This window comes from Tyto alba, unplaced genomic scaffold, assembly GCF_018691265.1.
Source record: "Tyto alba isolate M040663 unplaced genomic scaffold, T.alba_DEE_v4.0 Super-Scaffold_42, whole genome shotgun sequence".
In the NCBI taxonomy this organism is placed as follows: domain Eukaryota; kingdom Metazoa; phylum Chordata; class Aves; order Strigiformes; family Tytonidae; genus Tyto; species Tyto alba.
Genome location: NW_024881318.1, coordinates 39202657 through 39229525, shown reverse-complemented (window position 1 = coordinate 39229525; position 26869 = coordinate 39202657). Strand labels below are relative to the sequence as shown.

Below are 26869 nucleotides of genomic sequence, written 5' to 3'. Positions count from 1 at the left end.
TGATAATTTTGAAAAGTAATACAGCCATATGACTGTATGGATGCCTGCCAATAATGGCCTCCAAAGCTTTCAAAGATGAGACCTCCTTTCTGCTATTTAGTCAAAAATAATTTTGAACTTGCTTGTTTACCCCACCTTTGTCATTTATATCCTCTGATGCTGCAATATTTCTCCAGTTCCTCAGCCCTGGTCCTTAGTTGCCCTTCTTTCCCAGTCTAGCAGTTGTTACTAGTGCCTGCCACGACACCTGATTTTATTTTTTTGCCAGCCCAAATTCCAGCACAGTCATTTCTCATAAATAGGAGGAAACAGCTTTCAAGCAAAGCCTCTGCTATCCCTCCCTGTCTAATGAGCTCCTCCTTCTCTCCAAACCCTGCCTCCTGGGAACTTTCTGCAGCCTCTGCTCCCTCATCTTGTTCTTCCGCTCCCTGCTGAAAGATGTCCCCACTCTTGTCATCAGCCCTAGGGCTACCTGGCTGCAACCAGCCTGCCCTGCTCCCCTGGGAAGGGTGGGAACAGTTTTGGGCAGGCTGCCAGGAGGTGTGCAGTTCACTCTCTGGGGACAGAGGCATTTGAAGGAGTGGAGACAACCCTTTGCGTAGCCAGGGAGGATGGCTTTGCCCCTACAGTAGCCCATGTTCTCCTCCCCTTGTGTTCGCCTGCCTGCTGGCACAAGGTTCTCAGGCTTTCTCAAGACATCATAAAAGAGCAGAACTGATGTAAGGTGGGCAAATGGGAAAAAGAGTGGAAGAAAAGCACAGGCAACAACACTCTAAAGATGTAGTTTTTGGACTTCTTGCCCCTGCGTACATGGCTGCTCTCCAGCCTTCTCCTAATTTGAGAATTTCTGCTTTATAGAGTTAATTCTCAGGCTCTCCTCCCGATCTGTTAATTGTGGTTGAAAGACAGAGGAACTGAGGAGAAGATACATTAAGTCACTCAGGAAGTCAGTGCAATGGGGCTAGAAACAACATCTTCATGTGAGGGCCTGTTCATCATCTTCTGGTTTGGCTTCAGAAATGCCTTTGTTTTTCTAGCCGCTGCAATCAGTAGGTGAAATTTTAAACAAGAATAAACAGAGGCTCACAGTTTCTGTTTTGAGGACAGAACTTTGTCTTCCCTGATAGACTGAATTTTTTTGTGCCCTGTGTCACTGAGGCATCTCACGATACAAGACAACCTCTCAGTTCTGTGCTGCTGGGAGATACCTGGCCTGTTTTTATACAAACTTACTCAAGTGCTAGAAGCAATGTGGCCAAATGTGTGTGGAGCGCTGCCTGGGTTCATTTGTTTTGTGAAGCTATGCAGAAGAGTTTTAGGAATTTCTGCATGGCATTCATTCACTGGCCCCCTTCCTGCTTCCGGTCCTGGACAGGCAGTGAATCAGTGTTTTTATTTCTGAGAATTATGCTAACACCATGGTGAAGGCCACTGCCATCTTCTTGTGTAGTTTGGTCTTTGCTTATGAAAACTGGGATTATTCTCTGTATTTGGTGTTCTCATGCATTTAAAAATGGTGCTGAGATTTTTTTTTTTTTTTAAAGAATAGGTGGGAGGGGAAAAAGATTGAATAGCATTAATTTATAACTTCTTGATAACTGAAAAAATCAAGTCCTTTGTTACAGAGACAGGAAAAAATACATTTAACTTAAGCTGGTAGGTCCTTTGTGACAATGTACTTCACTAATCACTGCTTATGTACAGTCTAGCATTGAAAAAAGGCTAAAACTGAGAAGTGCCTTTTCCTTCTGTTTTATGTGGGTTTTTCTCAATTTGAAAGGGATTTACATTTACTTAAGGACATTTTTCTAAATTTTGCTTTGAATACAAATCATGTCATACAGCTTTGCCAAAATAAACTTGGCAGCTTCCATTTTCTTTCCTTTTTTTTGAGTGTTGGCATGTAATGAATATTAATGGAGCATCACTTCCTGGTTTTTGGCATGATACTTTCTTCATATACATACTGCTTTTTGAAATACCAAAGACCAGTGTGCAGTTCAAAGTCTTCAATTAAATTTAGATGAATTGATAAAGAATGTCCATTTTCTCTTTAATGAGAGCTTGAGTGTATTTGTTTTATGATGAAAATATTTATTATTTTTTTTAGAGAGGTAAGAAAAGTTAATTCCATGTTTGTTTCTCTTCTTAGCTACTTAGTACAACTTGTTCCTCTGTGTCTGCATTTGAACTCCTGAAGTTAAACTCCTCTTCTTTTTGAGGATTTTACAGCAGCAAGCACATTGACGGCAATCAAGTAATAATAGGGAGAAGTGAATCAGTCTGGATGAAGTGGAACTGACCTGAATTTGATCCTTAAACTAACCACAACTATTCCGGGGTTTTAAAAGTTTTGGGGTTTAGAAATTACTATCACACACCTCTGCACCATCTGGCTTTTCCTAGGAGTGGAAACAGATTTATCAGCATACTGTAACAGTCTGTTTTTGTGGTGTGTCTGGCAGAGTTGTTACCCAAAAACTTTGGAAATCTCAACTGAAGGGCAGCTTTTATGCAATATCCAGACCAGTTTTCACACCAAAGAGGATTAGGTGGTAAACGGAGTGGAGAAAGAGTCTGTGCTTGTGGTTGCATCTTGGTTTTGCCAATCACTAATTTGTGCTAGGCTAAATGTTGCTTTTAATTATGACCTGGTGGAACTCTCACAAAAATGAGAGAAAAGTCTCCCATTTGTCTCATCATGACTTGAACTTTTCATCATGGAAATCCGCTGGCTGTAATGAGGTGACACATGAGTTTCTTGGAGCTGAATTTAGTCTTCTCTGTATGTGCATGCTTGTTTTATGCTAGTGTCGTCCATCACTTAGACCCTGAGGTCTAGACAGAGGAACCTATTCCATCTGGCCTGTGCTATTGTCCCACAGGAGAAAAAAGTTGCAATTAAGGGCTGAGTGTGCTGATTTAACTCTTCCTGCACACAGACAGGCATCTACTATACAGCTGCTGCTGACATGCGCATATGTGGAGCTGGATGAAAGCAGGGGCTTCAGGGAATGGTGTTTGTGGCTGTGAAGGTGGCAGTAGGAGCCTGCCTGGGAGCTCTCATCAGAGCTGCTGCTGAATTTGCCTAGAGAGGAAGGACACTGAGGAGCAACTATAGCAGTGCCTGTGGAATGAGGAGCACCATTCATACGTGCTATGGTTGCCACAGGTTTAAGTGTCTCTGTGCATCAAAATGTGAACTGAGAGCAGAATTTGATTCCATCTGTTAGATAGTTAGGCTGATAGCTTTGCACTGCACTCTCTTGGGCTGATACATTTGAAGTATGCTAGAAAGCAGATATAATTTAGAAACTGCATCCCAATATAATAATCCTATCAATTTCATAACTTGGGGGAAGGGAGATTGTTACTGACAGATTTCTGGGTTACTATGTTAGTCTCTTTTTCATAAAAGTGTTAAAAAAAAACTATGACAGGCTCATGCTGCCTTCAGTGAAACAAGACAACACTCCTATTGATTGCAATGGGAAGAGGCTCTGGGCCAGTGTTTTGCACACACCAAGCCATTTCACTTTCTACCAGGCTGGTCTGCTTTTTCCACAAATGTGCAAAATGTAAGTATTTGCTGCAAAGCATTTACCTATTAAATGGTGACCAAAGTAAGTTTTGTCCTGTAATAAACTGCTGGGTGCTATGACAGGGATAAATACAGGGTTTAGCACAAGCACAGCATGTGCACATAAGTATACATGCTGGATTAGAGCCTGCAGACTGGTCTTTGCATAGGGAGTGAGAGCATTCCTGTTTGCAGAGCCCATGCTTAGCATTTTATGTACTGAGTAGCAGCAGGATTATTATAGCTAATGGTAGATTTGGTGTGATCCAACACCACTTTGGCTGAAGGCAAAATGAAAGAAACTTTAAACATGCACTGAATATTGTATTCCTCTAGATAAAGTTGTGAGAGACCTTATAAAAGAAGCTGGGAATGCACTAAATACTTTCAGTTGGCGTCTTTGAGGATGTGTGTTTTGCTTGGTTTTTAGGGGCGTTGAACAGTGGCAAATCAAAATGGACAGTCAGGTTCTCAAAAATACAAGGAACAAATGAGCATGGTGTTTATTTGTGGTGTCAAAACAATATAGAAGATAAACATGTTCAAATACAGTGCATGCCACCACGTGGAAAAAGTTGCTTTTATTTTAGTGCAGCACATTAGAATACATTCTTCTGAATGGAGTGGCCTGATTGATTGTTCCTGGGACATCTGTATAGCTGGTGCCATCCTCTGCAGAATACATGCATCTGAATGAATGAGTTTTATTTAGTAAAATATTTTATTTAAAAAAAAATATATATCAATCATTCCCCATTAGTTGGTGTGCTTTTCCTGCACTGTCTGCAGAATTCTGAAAGTTTGAGTATGCTGGGAGTATGACTTCCCTTATTCCAGCTCCGAAATGCAGGAGCAGGTTGTTGCAGCAAAGTCATAACCACCATTGCCTAATCTGATTTATATCTGTGGATAAACAAGACTTCAGGGTCCAGAGGTAATACTTTAGCATACATTTCAATGTATAAATTCACCATTCACCTAGTAGCATGAAGGAAGTGGATAGTATTGAAGTCAGGCTGGTGACCACTTCTGTCACTGAATAAAACCAAAAGCAGTGGAAAAATCTAAACAAAACCAAATTTAGTTATTAGACGATGTTTTTCCCTTGGGTGCAGTCAAGCATCTGGGTTTGTCTTGACTGATTTTAAACAGATACATGTAGATGAAGATAAACTATTAGAAGATAAGAGATTAGGAGAAAAACTGATTCTGAATTTGAATGTGAGATTTCCTGTTTATATGGACATGCTTTCCTAATGAATCACCTGGTGTCTTCACACACACGCACACTCCTGTTAAATGCAAAACTTGAGGAAGGCATGTTGATCTTTCAAAAACAATTTGATAGTCATTTGGCACAATTCAGCAACAATTACTGTGAACTAAGAAAGACAATAGTACTAAATTCATAAAGTCAGAAGCAAGTAATATAGCATCTCTTGACTACCTGCTTTAAATTTGTTGCTCAGGGGCAAGTTACTGTGACAGAAACTGTGGTAACAGGCTGGCGGCCGTCCCCCACAAATGTATAAATAGCCGGCAATTTGATTGCATGGAAGTCTTAATTTCAGGACATTGTACAAATGAAAGCACTCGTGTAAACCTCTAGAAATGATAGCTGCACTGAACATTTCTTACCTAACATAGCAATAAATATGCAGATATAGCACAGGAGGCAACAATATTTATAGGGCTGGTAACACATGTGAAAACCAATGCTACTATGTGGTAAGCTTCCTATGCTTTGTTGGTCTTCTCCCCAGTATTGTGCTTAAAAATTATTTTCTCCTTGCTTACTGCTCCTTGTATTTTAAACAGATAACAGATTTTTCAGACAGCCATCAGTTACACAACTAAACAGCAAAGAAAGAGACTGTTTCTGTTCTCCCTCCATTGCCACCTCCCCTCTGCCAGCCTCCTGCACCGGTGCTGCTCTCTGAAGAGCCAGGGTCATTCCGGCACGACGTCTGTGACAGACGCCACTGCTGGTGTCTCAATCCTTGGGCAGACGTGAAGGAGTGGCAGTGGGAACATCGCTGTCATCCCAGCACGTACAGCACTCAGCTGGACTCAACCGTTTTTGAAATACTTCTGTATCCCTCAGTTTAAGGTTATCCATTCTCCCTTGAAGCAGAGATTATTTTAAAAAGCCAGCATCTCAAACAGGGTTTGAGGCATACATTGCAAGCCACTGGTTTCCTTTGCTTTTACATTTTGTATGAACATTAATTGTTTATAAAAGTAACACATGCATTCAGCATGGAGTTGTACAGCCAACATAAAATCTATCTAGCTTCACTGTTAGCAAATTTACATTCTGCTGTCTCAGGTTACACTGAGGACTATCTCCTTAAACCACAGCCACCTGGGTTCTTATCAGTTTTCTTTATTATTCTTTATTTATTCTTTATTTCTTTATTTATTCTTTATTCATGTGCGATCAAATGTTTCACATAATGTTATATAAATAAGGAGTAATACGGAAGAAGAAAGTTACTTAACATCGAGATCTACCAAACCTTTACAGGTATTGAAGGTTCTGTACACTTTTCAAAAGTGAATTCCAAATTGAAATAAGCACTAAAAATTGGAAAGTGTCAAGAAATAAATAATGAGGGTCACTGTCAATTATCTGGAATGCTTTTGTTAGATAAACCCTTTATACCAAATTGTCTCACATACCATCTTTTTATACCCATTTAGCACAGCTGATTTTAGTATAATAATTTTTAAATTAAAAATTGTTAAAAATATTGCTCACTTTTGCATATGACAATACAGGAGAGGGAGCAGTCTCTTTTTCAAGTTGATTGGAGTTTATTTTTCTATGAATCCTTAGGAATTAAATGTAACTCAAGAAGAGGGAAGCAGCCCCATTGCTGCATATTTATTGCAAAGATATTGTTTCTCCCATTTAGAAATTTGACTAGATCTAGTGACTTCTACACAAAAAGAGTCTTAGTCTGGGATGTATTTTCTCTTGTTTATCTCCACAGTGGTTCTGAAATCTATAAATTCATGAAGTTTTAGCACTGCATATGCATTTGGAAATCTACATCCAGCTTCTGCATATCTCCTCTGACCACTCTGAGACAGACAGAAACCACTGTGACTGAGTTGTTACCTTAATTATGATGCACAGTGGTGAAGGTAATTTCAGAGGATGAGTTTGTGTTACCTCCCATATGCTTTCAACAAAGACTTGCTGACTAAGCATATCCTAAGTATTACATCATCTAGAGCCATAAGTGATACAGCATTTATCTTCTATGCTATGAAAATTCATTTTGTTACTGTGAGAAATGTTTACACTTGTAGACCTGCTGGCATATATATTTCTCACTCCATTTCCTTCTAGCATTTTGTAGATTTCATTTTCTCGTAGGAATGAGTAAAATACTTACCATACATTCATGCATTAAGTACAGTGCCTTTTGTTAGTAACCCTATTGTAGCACCCTTCCTCAGTCTGATGCTCACGTTGTACCGAACACCCTAATTCTGAATGAGAAGGAGTCTCTTCAAATTTAGTAAAGACCAGATTTCTTTTGTTATAAAAAATGTGAAGAAGTGATTCCATAGTTGTTAACAACTCACTTTTTTGTGAAAGAATAATTTAATTGCTAAAAGCAGCCATCTCTGAAGAAGAGAGTTATATCTCTGAGAGAGCTAGTGCCCAGCAGATAGGGAAGTGAAAATTCTAAGCGTTCTAATAATGACTATGGAAAGCATGTTTCAAGGTCTTTCAAGAGAGACCTTCCCCGTCACTGTTTTTACAGTTTTCATTTGGCCATCGATTCTCCATTGGTGATTGCAAATAATCGTTGACACTGACTTACTTACATAATATTCCTCGTAACATCAACTTTTTCTGCTTGGAGAATGAAGCCTCGTGGTCTAGTGACTTTATCTGTGACTTTTCTGAACAGTGAACATGCTATTCCATAGAAGGAGAAACTTCCAAATGTTTCACGTTGCTGTCCAACCAGCAAAATACACAAGAGCTGCTTAACAGAGATGGACAGATTTCGTTTCTGCCAAGCTGGGTGTTGCAGACTGGTGAATATGCAGAAGTTGGCTGAAAGAGATGATAGGTAAATGTAAACTGTATTGACAAAACAGTTTTAAAATTAATTGCTAAATATATGGCTTGCTCTTCTAGCAGTTTTGAAGATGTGGCTGTTTACAGGAACATCATAAACTTGAATTTTGATACAATTTTTTGTATGTTGTGATTAGAGGACACAATGATTTAATAATTGATTGATTTGTTTGAGAAAAATTTTTTCTACCCTTGAAGAGTATGAATATGAGTATATGTAAACAGTGAGGATGTAAGTATTTGCAGGATCAAATGGTATGGTTGATGGACATTTAAAAAAAAAAAAAAAACAAAAACCAAACAACAAAATGGTGTAGACCATAAAAGACCTGAAAATATGTATATTTTTTGCAGGCCCTTACTTGTCTTTCACTTAGTTCTCTTTTTAGTTAACATATAGCTCTGTCTTGTCATTATTGTATTAAAGATAAGTATTTTCTCTATGTATGACAGTGGCAGCAGATTTTACTTCGATTTCACCTCCTCCTTGGATGAAATTAAATCTCTCCCTGTGTACACTTCAAACATATTCTGCCAGACACAGAATGTCCTATCTTAGCTGAGTTGGACATTGTATATTGTAAATCTAAGCAGTTGAACTAGTGCTTTTAAATATGTGTTATAATGATTTAATGAGACATAAGTTTGAAGATCAAAACTATTTAAATTTGAAGGTTGTGCAGAGGAAGAGGCCTGGGAGAACAAAAATCTTTTTCTGAGCTCATACATGATACTGTAGGATGGAAACTCCAGGTTTATACCAGTAGGGGCAGATTTATTCTCTACATTGGGAAAAAAACAAACCCACTTGAATAAAAAGAACAGTCTGATAAAGCTTCTGCTTTGGTTTATAAAAGCAAATAAATATATGTATATTATATTGTATTATGTATATTTGTGTTCTTGAGTATAGCTAAAGGACAACTTCCCATGAAATAATGCTTTCCTCTAGAATTGCTGTAGATTTTAATAATTTTTTTTAAACATTCCTATTGTAACCTACATCAAAAGGGTAGCTGTGGTTCTTGTGTCTGACTATACATATGCATTATAAAAAAGTGAGTCTACTGTAATTACCAGTTTGCAGAGCGAATTCCTGCAGGGTTTGTACTCACCCCATTAGTAAAAGAGATAAGTTGAAATGTATTAAAATTTCACTGTACAACTGGGAGTTTTTGTTCACAGTAAATGTGGTAATGTTTCTTCATTGCTTGACTGTTTGTGTTTAAATTTAGGCAGTGTGCCCAACAGGGACAAAATTATAGGATAAAGCTATGTATAAAAGAAAATCCTTCTGAGAAAACCAATAACTTTTTTTTTCCTTTTTTTCATTTTTTTCTTTCTTTGGTTTCTGTCTTTATTTTCTTTCTTTTTCTTATTTTCTTTATTTCTTTTTGTACTTTCTTTCTCTCTCTTTCTCTTAATAAGTGGTTATAGGTATAACAATGCTCCATTCTGGCCAAGGAAAAGCAATTTCTCTATTTCACACTTACTGGAATTCTTCTCTCTCATACATAATCTGATACGGGATAAGGGATAGAGTATACATTAGCAAACCTTTGTGCAACAATTACATGGCTTTATTTTCAGGAAGTGTTGAAAAGGCAAAATTTAGAAGATAAATTAATAAAAGAAATACATAGTTAGTGAACAACATTATCTAATGAAGAGAAAAATTTTCACCTGTTAATCTGACATTTTGTGGGAAAGAAAAAAAATAGGTTGTGTGGTCTGATTGTTCTTACTTGGTTACAGTGTCAGTTTCATGGGTGAGAGTTGGCCACTGAAGGAACAGTGCAGGATTGAATCTCTAATTAATTTAAATAAAAAGTTATTGCTTTAGGTTATAACTTTAAAACAGGGTACATAGTACAGAGTATTGATCTTGATGAGATAGAAAAGATTATTATATTTTTAGAAACTACTCGAACTTTCCTAATAAATTTTAATTCGTTGCACTTATTTTCAAAACAATAAAACCTTTCATTATAACTTTTTCATGTAACTTCTGTACAACTCATAATTACCCTCACTGGCTAAAATGCAGTGCAGTCAGTCCATGTGTTTTTGTCCTGGTTTCAACTGGGTTTTTTCTTCTTAGTAGCTAGAATAGTGCTGTGTTTTGTATTCAGTATGGGATTTGCTATTAAAAGAGTGTTGATAATATGCTGATGTTCTGAGTTGTTGCTAAGGGATCAAGGACTTTTAAACTTTCCATGTCCTACCTGTGTGCAGGTGAACAAGAAGCTGGGAGGGAGAAGAGCCAGAACAAAAGACCCAAACTGGCCAGTGAAATATTCCATATCATGTAACATCGTGCTCTGTATATAGATGAGGGTTGGTGGGGAATCTTGCTCTTCTCTTCCACGATTGCACTTTCAGGATTTTTCTCTTTGTGGTTGCTAGCTGGGAGTGGGCCGGACATCTATTGGCAGGTGGTGAGCAATTGCATTGTTCATCACTCGTTTGTATATTCTATTCTTTCTATCCTTATTATAATTATGATTTTTATTTTATTTCAATTATTAAATTGTTTTTATCTCAACCTACAAGTCTCCTTACCTTTACCCCTCTAATTCTCTCCCCTGTCTCCCAGTCAGGGGAGAGTGAACAAATGGCTGCATGGTGTTTGGCTGCCAGCCAGGTTTAAACCACGACAATTGTTGTGGCCAAATTGAAAGGCCATCATTTAGAATCCAGAAAGTAGTAACATCTGAGAAGGTAAAGAAAAGCCTGAAAAGTGAAGTCTTCTTGAAGAGCAGATTAGACAATAAACAATGAATTTGTGATATTTTTAAAGGAGAATTCCTGGATAAATGGACAGAAGGAAATAGCTATTCCAGGACCATACTTCATTTTACTTTGTTTAAATCAGATTTTGCTTATTCTTTTGACTTACATAAGAAAAAGATAGAAAATAAAAAATCTGACCACTGATTTTGACAACATAATTTTGCGTGAACATTTATGTTTTTCTTATAAGGTTCCTTATTTATTTGTTAAAGGTGATATTTTTGTGTATTTACATGCTTTCACTTGTATTTTTTACTGGACAGACTGTAACTGTTCAAAACCAAACAAAACCAGTCTCGAGAACCTGAGTTATTTATCTGATGATCTTTAAGACTTTAAGCATTCTCATCATCTTCTGATTAATTTTTGGAGAAACAATACATGAATAATATATATTAAATTTAATAGATTTGATATTTGATTTAATATATTTAAATAACTCTTTCTGAATCATTTATGACCTATTGATAAAATCTTCTTTCATGGATTACTGATCCAGTGGTCCATGTAATGTGACAAAAATACATTATTTCCTTCCACATGCATGCTACATCCACAGGCTCAATGTCTTTTTTAAGATACTGCAAGATAAGATTTTTTTAAGATCTGCAAGATAAGATCTTTTTTAAGATACTTTTAAGATACTGCATGCCCCTTTTGGGGCATGCTTTATTTAGTTTTCTTTTTTTACATCAGAAGTTTCCAATACTATTGGTTTGCATACTTCTGAAAACATTTGCTGTAAGGAGATGGAAGTCAGTTGTGAATAGCAAGGCTGATACCACAGTATGGGAATCTCAGTATACCTTATCTTGTATAGTTGCCAACAGAGATTTTTATTTTTTTTTCCCCTTGCAGAGGTGTCAGTGAGATTTGCAGGAAGAAAAATGGTTATAGTTTTACTATCAATGGCTAAATACAGTTTTTCAATTTGGGGAATGTTTTTATTTTTTCATATAAAAATAGTAATGCTACATGCAGGGATGGTGTAGAAATAGTAAATCATTCAGTTGTTCAGTTCACAGAGAATCATAGAATCACAGAATGGTTTGGGTTGGAAGGGACCTTTGAAGACCATCTAGTCTAACTACCCTGCAGTGAGCAGGGACATCTTCCACTAGAGCTGGCTGCTCAGAGCCCCATCCAACCTGACGTTGAATATTTCCAGAGCTGGGGCATCTACAACTTCTCTGCGCAATCTGTTCCAGTGTTGCACTCCCCTCATCATAAAAAATGTCTTCTTTCTATCTAGTCTGAATCTATCCTCTGTTAGTTTAAAACCAGTACCCCTTGTGTTATTGCTACAAGCCGTATTAAAAAGTCTGTTCCAGTCTTTCTTATAAGCCCCCTTTAAGTCCTGGAAGGCCGCTATAAGGTCTCCCTAGAGAACTCTCTAGGCTGAACAACCCCAACTCCCTCAGCCTGTCCTCATAGGGGAGGTGTTCCAGATATCCGATCATCTTTGTGGTCTCCTCTGGGCCTGCTCCAACAGGCACATGTCTACCTGTACTGGGGGTCCCAGAGCTGGACACAGTACTCCAGGTGGGGTCTCACCAGAGCAAATGATTGGTGCAGGGTGGGCAGGGCAGTAAAACCAGTGGAAGCAACTTGCCTCCTGTGGTCTCTCAGGGAGACCGTAGTTGTGCTTACTTGAGGTGAGGATCTGGGTGGAGCTAGCAGTGTGAATCTCTAGAAGAGTCATGGGAGGAGGAGGGTATATGAGACTTTTCATTGGTGTGTGCATCCGCCTTGCTGGGTACCTATCTGGCACTGGATGTTGCCTTGACAAAAGTGCGTGGCTGAACTCCAGTGACTGACAATGTTGGCTTCATAACATGAATCTGGTTTTTATCTGTAAGAACAAATGTCTGCATTTGCTAACATGCTTTCAGGCACAGGGAATCTCATTCTTAAATCAACCATGTGTTTTTCTTCAAATTTTAAGCAAAGAACCACTTGTCAGTCTTAATTTTTTCAGTGCAAACAACCACGTGTTTGATGCCTGGGAACCTCAGGCTAGTTTTACATGATATGGAAACATAGAGTGTTATTGTACCTGCAGTCTTTGTAGAGTATCCTATTGGCAGCACTGTGAGTTGAGTGTGTAGAATCTGGATGAACAGAAGCTCCTGGAAAATAACAAAGCTATTCTACATTATATTTGTTTTCTCTAGAAAAGTCTAGGTAGCATTCCTTGACACAGGTTTCCACTTTTTGAAGTATCTAAGGTAGAACTGAAGAGTGATTCCTAACTTAAATGCAACATTACAAATGAAATTTTAGTATTTTCATTCATTTCTTATTTCCCATTCATTTACCAGCTCTTTCTCAAGAAGAGTGGAAAGCGGTTTTCTAAAATGCTTAAAGGCTGAGTTGTCCTTAGTATTCTTCCCTTCATATTGTATTAATAACTGTTTTCTTGAATGCCACAGAGAAATATAACAATGCTAGTACCTTTCAAATTGTATTACTGAAAATAAACATAAATAAGAAACAATACTAATATAGCGTGATATGAAATTGATAATAAAATCCTACAACGCAATGAACAGCTTGGAAGATATTCAGACTTCTCTGAATGGGAAAGAGATCAGAAACCTCATTGCATTGCATGGATGTTTAAGACCATTGAAATGCAAAATAGATTCCCTGTTACTGTTTTTTGTTTTGGGCAATGCATTATTAGGCTATAGGTATTGAAGTTAAAAATGGTCATCTGTCAATTAAGATTGTTTTCACCAGGTGATTCCTGTGTTCCAAATGATTTGTTTACCAATGGAGAACCAACCTAAAATAGTATAATTAAAAAAAATCCGTTAACATTGTTGTGCCAGTGTAACTGCCAGTGTAGTAATGCTTCATGCTTCTACCTTACCTTTTGTCCTCATACTTCTCTGTGTTGTGTGAGCAGTTCATTAGTCTCATGTCTGAAAATGGTGAGTAATACCATTACCCACTTTTTACAGATTAGGCAGTTAGAAATTCAATGGTTAAATGATTTAACCAGCGCGACACAGTGAATCTGTCAGTGACAGACACAGGATCAGAATCAAGGCATTCCTCTTCTTTCTGTCCAGTTCTTTGGCTGAAGAATTACCCATATAAAAATTGTAGGTGGGTTTAAAAATTTAAATTTCTGTACCAGATTTACATGATTGAGACATTAGGTCTCTGCAGAGACAGAAATATTTCTGCATGTATAGTCTTAATTCTGTAGAAAGTACGGCCAGCACTTCCACCCCAATTTTTCTGTTTTCTTAGAAGTGAAAAATACTTTGGGAATTAATGTAGGAAAGGTGTGGTGATTTCTTTCCATCTGCTTTTCTGATTTGACTAGAGATTTTTTTTCTTTTTTTTTTTTTTTCTTTTTTTTTTGAGTTTCTTTGGGAAGGAGTGTTTTCTCTTGAGATGAACTTTACAATCTCATACACTGCGATTTTTCTGTAATCCAAACTAGTACAGGTTCTGCAGGATTAATAATACATTTGTGCAGAGTGCATACTCAACAGTCTTACTGATTTTAATACAGCTGTAATGAACTGCAATTATGCATCAGTTTGCTGATTTGAAGTCTCACTAAAAAGATTTCAGAAACACTGGACAAAATCATCCTCAAGCCTCATGCTCCTGTGATTGGTAACAGTGGATTTAGATTTCATGAGCCCTGGAGGATAAACGTATGGTAGGTGCTTTAGACAGATAGATGGAACTTCCATGCAAACAGAGTATAGTTGACTCCATTATGTATTCAGGTGCACAGTGATCCCTTATATCATAGATGGCTTGATAGGAGACATTTCTCAAATACCTTTTGTACATAAGAAATATGAGGTAAAGACATTAAGAGCAAGTCTCTGGTAACACTGCCCACCGCATAGAAGCATGCAGTTGAGACTTCAGTAAGACACTATTTAAGCTCACAGGATTTATGGAGCCTCATCACAGATTAAGAATTTCTATTAGACTGAAATGAAATTCAGGATGAAGGAAGCTGCAAAACTTACCTATCTCTCCAGAATGTTGCATCTTTTTAAACTGCCGCCCTCTTTTGTGGTCACTTGTAAGAACTCCAGAGGAAGAATCATGTCTCTTCTTTATGGGTTCTCCTCCTTCTCCCATACTGTGATCCCTTTCATGATAGGTTATTGCTTCTTATCTCCTGGAAGCTCTGCACAGCAGACTGACAGATTAATTTTCCATTGCTGCTATAGGCTGTTCCTATTAATATGTGAATCATATTTACTTGTTAGATATAATTAAGTCACCCAAACTACATTAAATGAATATCCTTGGTCTGGGGGAAACCCATAGAAGTCATGTCTAATATCTTTTAATGTTAGCCATACAAACTTGTGCATAGGTGTACTAGTCCACATGCTTTTATACTCGGTAAAGTTCCCTGCTTTCTGGATTATACTCTACAGCAGTGAGATATTTCTGAACATTTCAGTGTCATTTATAAAACCATTTATTTCTTTTTGTATATGTGTATTTTGTTTTTAAACCTTAATAGCATTGCTTTAGGATTTAAGGAATTAGTTGTGTAAACTATTTATTCTGCTGAAATCCAGTACATTTCCTCCACAGGTCCTTAAGGGCCACTGTAATTTTGGTAGAAATGCAAGAAGCATTATGTTAGGAACTCAGTGGAAGAGATGTATAAAAATGTCTGTGAACTCCTGTTATCTGCAGACCACTGATGTGGTAGAACATAGTGGCACTCTTCAAGAAGCTGTAGAAAACCATGTTTTCTTGCTTACTTAAGGGCTTTAACTTGCAAGTTGTCTTCTACATACACAGTTGACTGTTGGCTGGTACAGGGGGAGCCTGTATCTGCTGATTTTACTGTTGTGCTAGCTATGCAAAGTTATTGGTTTCTTTTCCTTTCCTTCTGTTTTGTTTCTGTCTTTCCTGGAGGAGTTTCTAAGGAAAAGTTTAATGAGGAAAAATTTCTGTTTCTTCCCCCACAAAATAGTGTAGTACAGAGAGTCCCATTATGTAACCTTTTTAGCAATATGTTGCGAAGGCAGAATTACAGTGCATAATTTGTGAAATGCCTAGCAATACTCTTTCAGAAGCATTTTCTGGCAAAGTTTAGCGTTGCTACACCCTTGGATTTTTATACCTACTCTTAAGCAGGTTTGAACAAAGGCTACAATATTTAGCTGCTGCACACTCACCCAGGATATTTTTTATTATCCCCACTCCTCACCATGTTGTGGTTTGAGCCTGGTTGGCAGCCAGACACCCAACAGCTGCTCACCCACCCTCCTGCCTACCTGGGAATGGGGCAGAAATTGGAGGGGTAAAGAGAGACTCGCAGGTTGAGATAGAAACAGTTTAATAATGATAATACAATGAAAACAATGACAGTAATAGGAAATATAAATGGGCAATGCACGATGCAGTTGCTCACCACCCACTGACCAATACCCAGCCTGTTCCCGGCTAGCGATCCTAAAATACCAAGATCCCACAATCGCAATCCCAGAAGTGAGAGAGAGCCCCTTCCTGACCACCCCTCCTCTATATAGTGAGCGTGACATTACATGATATGAAATATTTCATTGGCCAGTTTGTGTCTGATACTCTGGCTGTGCATCCTCCCTGCTTCTTGTGTACTTGTGCATGGGCAGGACATAGGGAGTTGGAGAGTCCTTGAAATGTAAGCAGCAGCTGAAAACACCAGTGTGCTGTCAGCATTCTTCTCATACCAAACCCAATGCTGAATCCAAAAACACAGCATTATTCTAGATACCAAAAAGAAACAGCAACTCTGTTCCAGCCCAAACCAGGACACACCCCTGTCATATTAAGCAGTAACAGATGGCCAACCACAGTTACACTGGTCCACACTGCTACCTACAAGCAAACCAGCTACTGTACTTTTATCCTCTCTGTACCTTAAAATCCTGCTGCTGGGTAGTGGAAGGTCTGCATTAAGCTTTGGATTTTTTATGTAAATCTATGTCACATTGATCTCCTGCCACTGTTCTGGGTCATTCCTGAACCTGTTGCACAAACTATCAGTGACTGGTATGCCTAAGTTAAATGCTATTGAAAACCAATAGAAAGATACTGTTATTAATTCAGATGCATATCCTTGAAAGGCTCTGTACCTATGTTGGTTGCATTGCAAAGGTCTTTAAGGACAATGCCTTCTTTTATGTTAATGAATGTTAATGTTCCATCTGTGCATGTAGGAACATACACTATACCTGGCATCTTGACTCTTCTCTCCACCTAGTTATGCTGGTTTGTTGTTGGTTATGGTAGTGATCTGGTAGTTACAATGATTCCGGATTAACTGAGCAAAGTGAAAAATGAATCTTTGAAATAAAGGTTAAATTCTGCTTCAGATTTTCAGTAGCCTCCATAATTACAGAGTACCTCAAAATTAATGTTGCATTTACCCTGACAACAACACTTTACTATCGTTGTGTCTGGTTATTATTTAGGGAGGGTAGGCATCAGGCTTACAAAGTAATTTGCCCAAGATCGTGCCAAAATGCGAACTAGAATATGAGTTTTTCCAGTCCCACATGAGGATCTTGCAGCTTGAGGGGTTATCCTCATCACTTAGAAGTATGCATGGGATTCTTAGTGATAGGATGGGAAACTACTGAAACCAGATCACAACCTGGCATCAACACAGTCTTTACAGAAAAAAGTGGCCAAGTAAGGTCAGGCTGAATGTTTTGGCCATGCTACTTATCTTTGGAATGTCTCACACCAATCTGTATTGCTTTATAAAAATGCATTGGTCTTCATAAAGACTTTTCAGATTTAGTTATTCGAGAAACAAGCTGATATTTTCATGTTTCTGAAAAGTTTGCATTATTTTTTTGGGACATATGCATAAAAGACAGAACTCTTCCTAATTAGTTCATCTACTGCAACACTTTACACCAAGACTTGCTTTAACTCAGGAAAGAGGAAAAGAAACATGCAGCCTCTAAACTTTTTTTGCCCCCATCTTATAATTTATAATGGCTAAATGGATCATTTTTGAATGTGTGTAATAAAACTCTTAGGCTGAAACATTGTATTTCATGTTCAAGCTGAATCCAATTTTTACAGTCAACCTGTTAACCTTTAGGCCAAAAATAGTTAAGGTTGTAATGGAAATGCTGATGAGCCTTAATAAAACAACTCTACCAAATGACACAGTTTCATCTGGTATGTGTACATACACTATGTTACTCTTATTATACATACTGTAAGTGACACATCAGGAAGACTAAGTAACATCAAATACAACAAATGTGTATCACATCGGTGAAGAGATTTAGAAAAAGTGTTGAACAAGAGAAAACCTTTATGGTAAAATAAGAATACCATTTTGTAAGCCCTTCTTTCAGTACAATTAATTACTGAGTTCATTAATTAGTGAACATATTGGAGAAAGAACACCATTACTGACCAGTGGAGAACTGATATATTACTGAGTCAATAAACTATTGAACATGAAACAGGACCTTTCAGGAGAATTTTTTCACATAACCCACAAACACATATATTATTCTTGCACAGTCAGCACTTCTTTGGTACCCTTATATTTCATATTACTAATTCTTTTAATCACGCATACATGCAGCAGTGTTTTATAACCTAGCTAATGAGTAATTGCACAGGTGACATTGGGACTGAGGCCCTGAAGTGTCAGGCATAATAGGGCAGGATATTTTTTTTCCCCACTAGGTTTTGAGAGTAAAAGATAGTAAAAGAGCACATAGGATAAGAGGGAGAAGGGACTTTTGTACCAGAAATTTGTCAGAGAAATACAGACTTTAAATGGGTCCATGAACTATAAATGGCTTTAAACTGCTGTCTGATGCAGATAAATAAGTAAAGAGATAAAACATTTAAAATAAATGAACCTTTTTCATTGTCAGCAACCAAGAAGTTTAGCTTTGTCAAGCTAAAGTTGAATGTAATTTTAAGTCAGTATAGTTAAGGTGATTCTTGCTTTGGGTATGGGGGGGGCGGGGCGGGGTGTGTGTTGGGGTGTGTGTGTGTGTGTGTGTGTGTGTGTGTGTGTTGTTAATTGTTTGAAAAAGGCAAGAGCCTTCATAATGCTTCAGTATCTCAGTGGCCATAGGTACCAATCACCCTCCTCCCACTTTAGCCCCCAAGTAGTCATTGATTGCATCTAAATCTATAGAGATACCTTTTCCTGGCAGCTCTGGTAGTTACAGTAGATTGTTAATCTGTGAATGATCAGAATAGGCTTCTTTGTCTCAGAAATCTCCATGCAAATTGCATCTAAATGTATGCCATAAATTTATTAGTAGCAGTTTGAAGTGCATGGGTCATCTTCTGTACTATTTAAAAACATGTGTCTGTTACACATTAAAAAGAGTCTCATTCAATTTATATTCACTTTTCTGTCGATGTAGCTAGCCACTGACAAAGTAAACCTGTGAATTTATTAAAATATTTTTTAAAAGGGAGATAAGAATTATTTAAGCAAATTTTAGATCTTGGCATGGGTCTTGAGTTTTAGCATCAATGATTTCGAATAGTTTCATCTTTTTCAAAACAGAGGAATATGTTTGACAAATAGGGAGAGCTAAGAGGTAAAGATACTGGAGAAAGTAATAGATGCAAAGGAAAGTTATGGGATGTTTTATGAACCAGTCCTATTCTTGTTCCTTGATAATTTTATCTTATTTTGGAAACACATAAAATCTGTGACTCCTTTCTGTAGCAGAATTATCTATTACATGAACCCCAAAAAGGAAAATTGAGAATAACCTTTGGATATCATGGGGGAAGGAGAGAGATCTGCAGTTTTCCTTTTTGTATGTTTTTGTTTCCTCATTTTACTTTTGTTTTTAATCAAGCTGATACGCTGCTATGGTAAGACATCACTGGTATCATTGTCCTTCAGGCAGTTCATGAAAACCAGGAAATTTGTGGAACACCTACAAAATCTTCATCCTACCACTTTTTTTTTTTTTCCTAAAGGAAATAGAGCAATTCTATTAAAGAGTTTAGGAATGTATTCATCTCAATGGGGCAACAGACTATGTTATTATTGAATAAAGCACTTTGGTTGTCATTGCTCAGGGATACTGATGTATGTTTTTGAAATAAAATTAACATCAACTTAAAAGAATGAGCTATACTTTGAATGTTAGAAAGTTGGTTTTTGTTGTGCAGTTAATACCCTTCTAGCCCTCACAAGAAATTTGTACAAGAAGGAAGAAAGACATTCATGTGTGTTTTCTGCTTCGTTTTTCAGGCCATCCGCTGTACACTGGTAAATTGCACGTGTGAATGTTTTCAGCCAGGGAAGATTAACCTGAGAACCTGTGATCAGTGTAAACATGGCTGGGTGGCACATGGTAAGAAATGTCTCTTCAGGATTGTCTTCTCTATTCTGTCCATCCTTCCCAGTATCTTTAACTACTAACTGCTGGAGTGATATAGACAGTAGTTATATCTATTTCTCTGTACATGCATGTGCATGCACTCTGGGTTTGTGCATGTGTATGCATGCATGTGCTTTTCTTATAGCAGTTTTTAGGATGAAAAAGTGAGGGTCTGTTATTCTGGCATTAGGTTTAAGTGCCACTGGAGTTCAACAGCTTGTGTACAGCTCAAAAGAAAATTCTAGCCTCGAGGAAGTAATGTAGTTCTAGCAGGGCTTAGCAGAAAGGGAAAATGTTTAGAGTGTGGTTGCACAGTAGAATTCACGTTGCAAAGAAGCATCAGCCAGTAAGTCAGAACTTGGATGTCGGAATGAGATTGCTCTATCCTGTATGGATTAACAAAAGTGTGCACATATGATTTATGAGTTGAACCTCTCTTCTCATGTTTGAATAGCTAAAGAAAGAATGGAGGGATTCGAATGCCCAGATCCTATATAAAAGCAACAAAATACACTTACAGACCTTCCATTTTATCCTTTACTATTTGGTGTGTTCAGTGCAGTTATTTTCATTGACAGTCTTGATTAAGCTGTGCATAAGAAGGAGAGAGCTGTATGCACAATTAGAAAGCAAGTAGGGAGCATACCTAAAATGGTTTAATGAAAAAAAAAAAAAAAAAAACAAGAAGAAAAAAAAAAAAATTACTATGTTTGCAGAAGAAATTAGTCTTGGAGGTTTCTTCTCATGGTCTAGGCTATTGGCACCTAAGTAAGCACAGTCTTCATTCTCCACTTCTGCCAGACATTCAGTGGATAACATTCTGTAAGTTTCATTTTATTTTGATGAGACTTGAGGTGGAAGCTTAGTACTTCCCTCCAAAGATGCACTTAATCTCTATTTATTTAGTTCATGTCTGTGTATATTTGTGCCCAAGTATGATGACATATGGCAAGTGTGAATGCTCAACAAATTCAACAGCACAGCCTGCCAGAGAAGTTTTTAAAATATTCACATACATGGAAAGGAAAGCAGGAATACAGCTACCGTGGGGGAGCCCTGTAACACTGCAGAGTAATATATATGGCCTGCCTAGAAATACCCTAACACCACCAATCTGGTAGCTGGTTGCAGATTTATTATATACTAGATTCTCCAGGGACACAACTTATTTTTGCTCATCTTAATTCCCAGAAAGGTATCTTCAGTCACAGTATAAAGAGACTAACATTTCTTGGAAGGATCGCTAAACCTTGCAAAATTTGTGCAGTTCAGGCACACTTCAGACTTTGTGTAGAATCACAAAGGGTTTGCAGAACCACAGATAGGGAAGACTTGTCTAGCTGTTTCCCAGGGTGTCCTCCTGTTGGGTGATAGAAATTAGTCATCTAGCACTTACATTCTGGCATATGGGCATCCTGCGTTTTCTTTTTAACCAGTACATCTTAGAGGAGTGTGATCAGATTTTCATGAGAAATCCTTCCCTGTGAGGTGGTTGAACTCAAAATCAGAATATATAACAGTAATCTGAGATTACCACAGTGTGTATAATAGAAATGTCCCTGGTTTACAAATCCAGAAAGTTGAAAGGTTAATGTGATGATTAGGGATACACCACCTGCTCCCGTATCTCAGTGCTTATCATTCCAAATAGAAAACTTAATAGAGCTATATATTATTAGAAAGTGCTTGTTTTACTACTGCACCAAGTGAAGAATGCTCTGATTTTTATTTTTTTTTTTTTTTTTAGTACACTTTGTGTACATTCATCTGGAGTATTTACATTTTATGTCAGAGCAAGACAAGCCAGATACATGTTTCATACACATGCTCAAAGCACAGGCTTATAAATTACTTCCTGGAGACTATGATGCATCTACTTCAATTCTTGATCTTAGTTGTTTTCCAGGATTTTGAGGGCATCATTCTGGAGACTGATCAATTCATGGCATTGTAGGACCTGGATTTCAAAATGACCGAATCAGGTTGCTGTTCAGAAGTGGTTTTCTTTAAACTGTTAGCATGGTACTTTCAGAAGTTGTTCCTTGAATGCAAATAGTATTTCCTGCTGCTTTAATTAAAGGTTTTCTTTCTGATTTTTATTAATGAGTTTCAACTCAGGTACTTGACACATGATGTAGTGCTTTACTGAATGTAATTACCAAGGAATAGGTGTTTCCAACAGGTAGTACCGTGCTTATTCAGTTCTGATAACCTAGAATCATAATTAAATTAATAGATCAAAACCAGCTTAGAACTGCAGTCTTCTCATACTGTACTTGACTTACCTGTGCAGAGTTAAATCATGTGAATATCTGCTGTTTAAAATGTTGGAATTCTTAGAGTGAGGATGAAAGGGCATACAGCCACCACAGTATTATTGCACTTAGCAACTGCCGTCCTGTTTCGTACTGCTGGCCTGCTTTCTTTTTTCCTGCTTCCATTGTCTTTCTGACGTTTTTCCTTGCTTACCTAAAATGATCTGTGCACATCTTGAAAGGCAAGGTTTCCTACAAGTTCAGTCTCTTCTGTCTGGATTTGCCAAAAGTAGAATTGTCAAACAAGTTATTTTATGACAAGATATATGTTTCTTTTGGCAAAAGTTCTGCTTATCAAGTTTTGACCCTGCACCCATGTGCTACAATGGTAATCCTACCATCGGTGTTTTTGAGGCTGAAGCTGAAAGCTCCATTGAGCATAGCAGCATTCTCTAGTACTGCTGTGCATAATGGAGAACAGGTTATTGTTGGTGTGAATCTCTGGGTATTTTAAGGGATTTGGATAGCTAGACTGTTGTAATCTGTTTTCAGCTGAAGCCTGGCTTTCATATTGTCAGCTCAGGCAAGGATTTATTTTCTAAAACAAAAAATAAATAGTTTAAATTGGGTAAGCCATTTCCAAGGTCTCGAGAAGGCAAATAGAGAACAGTTAGATGTTTTTCTACCTTTTTTTTTTTTTTTTAATGGTTAAGGTACTTTGTATAGTCCATATGGTGGAAAATAAAATCTTATTAAAATCTTAATAGTCAATTTTTTTTAAGGAGAGTTTATTTTAACACATGCAATTGCTATTTTGTGGCTTTTAAATAATGTAGGAGTAAGACGACTACAAAAATTTAAGACTTTCCTGAGTGCTTGAATTGGTTTCTTCTCCTACTATTTTTGTTGTATGAAAAGTAACATACTGTACTATGAAGATAGTCATGACATTTTACTAACGTTAGCAAAAAATCACTTAATCAAACTTTATTCAAAATAATGAAAAAACACCACTTTATTTGCCACCCACTTCTCCTAGAAGAAGTATCTTAGCCTACAAGGAAAGAAATTAAGCAAGTCTGCAGTAAAAAGATGTTGATTTCACTGACTGCATTTTGCCTTGTATGGTTGTAAACTGAAGTCAGAATAACAACTACTGTACTGTTAGCAGAAATACGCTTATTATACCTAGTCCAACAGATCAAAAGACCCAATGCATTATCAATAGGAGATACAGTCTACCCTGTCTCATGACCATTTTGCTCTAAAAAGGTGTGCTGAGATGACATATGTTATAGTGCACTAGAGCTATTATTTATGACATTCATTCTACTTATTTTAGTTTCTGTATCTCAGACTTCACAGTGATTTAAAAAATCACAGGGTAATAATAAGTTTGTCAGAAATTATTGTCACCTTGTTTTACTGAGTGTCAGAAAATTAGAACTGGTAGTTCTCTGTTTTGCCCTCAGACTAATCACTGGTAAAACTCAGACAGCAGTGACATGTTTTTCAGATTTTTTTTGGTATACTGTGCATTCTTGGACTAGCTGAATTTCACACTGTTCAATCTACTAAGAAATGAAGTATCTTGTGAACATTTTTGCTGTCTTCCTTCTCTTTTTTTTTCTCTCAGAGAAAGCTGCTCCTTAGTCCTGTAGTGATCTTTGATGTATTTTCATCTGCATCATGCCAATCAGCACAGCTCAGGGCTTGTCTATTTATTCAAGTAGACTTTAGTACCCCTCTGAGGTATGATGAGGCCACATATGGCCCCATGTCCAGTCCAAGACTTGGCCACACCTTTTGTCTAGTACCTTTGAGATTATATTCCTTTCGGTTTTAATGAAAATGTTAACCAGTAGATTTTGGCACACAGGGCAAATCCATTACTCTTTTTCACTTTAAAAGCAGCCATCCAGTGAAAACTCATGCTCAGAAACTTGCTGAGTGGGTTACACTTTCACCTTGTGAAGGAAGTTTTCTGCTGCCAGTATTTATATAATGCATGTACTGTCTTGCTGTAAATGAGACTAACAGTGAAAACAACAACCTCCACTAGAAAATGGAGAATGCTCTGTCATAAAGTCAGATGCATGACATGACTGTGACTTCTTCACTTAGAATGGTTGAGTTTTCTGAATTTCTACATGGTAGTTAATGAAATTATTAGGTATAAGAAACAAGAAGTGAGAACAAAATAAAGGAAGGACAAGTGTAAGTAAATAAAAGAAAAAGAAGAATGCTGTGAAATTTTAGAAATTGCATTTCTTCATTACCCTGCAGTTGCTGAAAGGAAGAAGGTCCAGGAAGAAGGTTTAGATTTTAAATGGGAGCTACATGGGAATGAGGTGGGAAGGAGAGGAGTGCTCTGTTGAAATAAAAATCAGCAGGGTTCCTATATTTGTCTCAGTCCAAAGCTGTTAAGTGAAAGAAGCACAGGTTTGCAAAGTCAAAGACCATCTCTAAGAAAACAAAACAAAACAAAACAAAACAAAACAAAACAAAACAAAACAAAACAAAACAAAACAAAACAAAACAAAACAAAACCACATCAGGTATCTTAGAGTCTCTCTAAAAGCTGGCAGAACTACCATGTTGTTCTTTACTTCAAAATAGAGATAATAGAGAACAAATACTTTAAAAGGAAAGGGTGGATGTAATCCTATTGTTATAGTTTACTGGTAAAATAACTGTTATTTTTGTAATGTTCTATAGGATATAAAAATCACAATTTTAGCATAACAAACATAGTTGTTTCCTTCTATTCAGTTTATTTAAATATTTTAAATGTTTTAAAATTACTTGAGAACATCATAGATTTTTTTTTTTACTTACATAGAGATTTTTTAGCAAAGTAATCATCTACAATTAATTGATAACAAAGGGTAGCTATTCATGACTTTTAAAGCAAAACTATTTTAGATCTTGCCTGGCTTTTCCTGTCTTTTATGACAAAATAATTTTAATCCATCTGTTACAACTTCCTTTTGACCCCGAAGGCTGAGGTGTATTTTTCATTACTCATTTGCTTCCAGGAACCTTACCTGATTAACATTCATTACTGGTAAACAGTTTTTTAAGGCCCCCCTTCTGCCTATGCCATCCCTTTTTGCTTCCCTTCAGCCACAATTCCCAAAGCTGCCAATGCAGCACAGAGAAGATGCACTCTGTTATTTTGTGGGTACTCTGACCCAGTATCTGATTTTAAAGCCTGCCACATTGGTAGTATTGATGTGATGTAGTGTTTGCTTTCGGTTACTCTGAGATCACCCTTAATTCAAGTCAAGCTGAGGTAAAAACAGATGAGAATATCCAAGTATTAGGGCATCCATGACAAACATATTGTTTCAGAGGTTTATAAGACACAAGTGACAGAAAGGAAATAGTGCTTAGTTGCCCTAAGATCAAATAAAAAGCCTTCCTTTTCCATCCTTGCATTCAGCTGATACTTACATATTCATATGGTCAAGGACTTAGTCATCATGCAAATCTGACATCCTCAGGTGTCAAGTAAGATTTTCCCTGGGGGTAAACCACAGGCTCTAATTTATCTGTGTTCACACTCACACCTCCTTGGATTTCCCTGGAGGTCCATTCAGATTAAAATCTTTTTTCTTTTCTTCCCTGCCACCCCCAGTCAGGAAGAGGTTAGACCTTTCTCCCTCTCCCCAACTTTATTGCCTCACAGACCTGGGTTTGAATATGCCAATGTCCTTTGAATGTGGTCAGGTGAGATTATCCCTGTCCAGACAGCTAAAGACTGCCCCTATGCCTGGTAAGCCTTGAACAGACCATGACCCATTCTGAAGCATAGTGCCGTTTTCTGCTGGGTTGGGCTACATTCACATCCCAAAGTGAAGCCCTTTCTCATTGTGAATACTCTATTGTCTGAAAAACTTTTCATTTACTAATCAGATTTTGTAGTCCCACAGAACTGGCATTAATACCATCAGATACTCATTGGCAACTCTGAAACACACATAAGGCCATTTTACAGCTATGATCTCCCTTGTCTAAATGTAAAATGCCCAGAGAGGTTTAGACTAAAGGTACTTCAGAAGTGCAAGATACTGTTATTTAGTGCCTGTCATTACCAAATTTACATTTTACAGAGAAGGCTTCATCCCATTTAGTACACACAGTACTGTAGGTTAGAATGCTAGAAGATGTCTTGGACAATGATATCTTAACCTCTCTTCTTAAGGAGAGAGTCTAGTAAAGAAAAAAATAGACTTGCTACACGTGAGATGGAGCAAAGGCAATAAAACCAATGAATTTTTATTCACACTTGGAATTCCTCTTTCCAGACACAGTGGAGGCTGCTTTTTGGAAAGGTTGTCAGTGAAACCATTGATCTTACCCCCTTAAGTGCAGTAATAGAAAGTTCGCTACATGGTATAGCTTCAGATAGGAGCAAAAGAGTGTCTGGTGATCACTGCTTGATTCCCAGATGAGCAGGATAAATTCTGTGGGACCTGAGAGTGCAAATCACCAGTGGATTTATGGGGCACCAGTGGTGGACTTCTGCAACGTGCATCCTGAATTCTCCAGGGTGTTTAGGTGACATACCTGCTTACTTGTCTCTTTTAACACCCCTGCTGCTGCACATGAATTGCTGTGATGTGCTAACCACTTTATCATTTTATGACACTTTATTACATCATAAATTTTTATATCTTCTTAACAATCCTACAAGAAGCTTAATTGTTTATAGGAACATCTTAATTAACTAGAGTTCACTAGGTTAAGCAGAACACAA

At 37.4% G+C, this 26869-nt stretch overlaps 1 protein-coding gene across 5 annotated transcripts in view; it reads left to right on the top strand.

Moving 5' to 3' along the window:
• Positions 1 to 26869, top strand: part of BNC2 (basonuclin 2) — a 340578-nt gene that overhangs the window by 190747 nt on the left and 122962 nt on the right. For all 5 annotated transcript variants that reach the window (XM_042804706.1, XM_042804705.1, XM_042804707.1 and 2 more), the window contains exon 3: positions 19723 to 19825. In XM_042804706.1, the coding sequence (XP_042660640.1) occupies positions 19723 to 19825 (103 nt within the window). The remainder of the gene's footprint in view (positions 1 to 19722; positions 19826 to 26869) is intronic.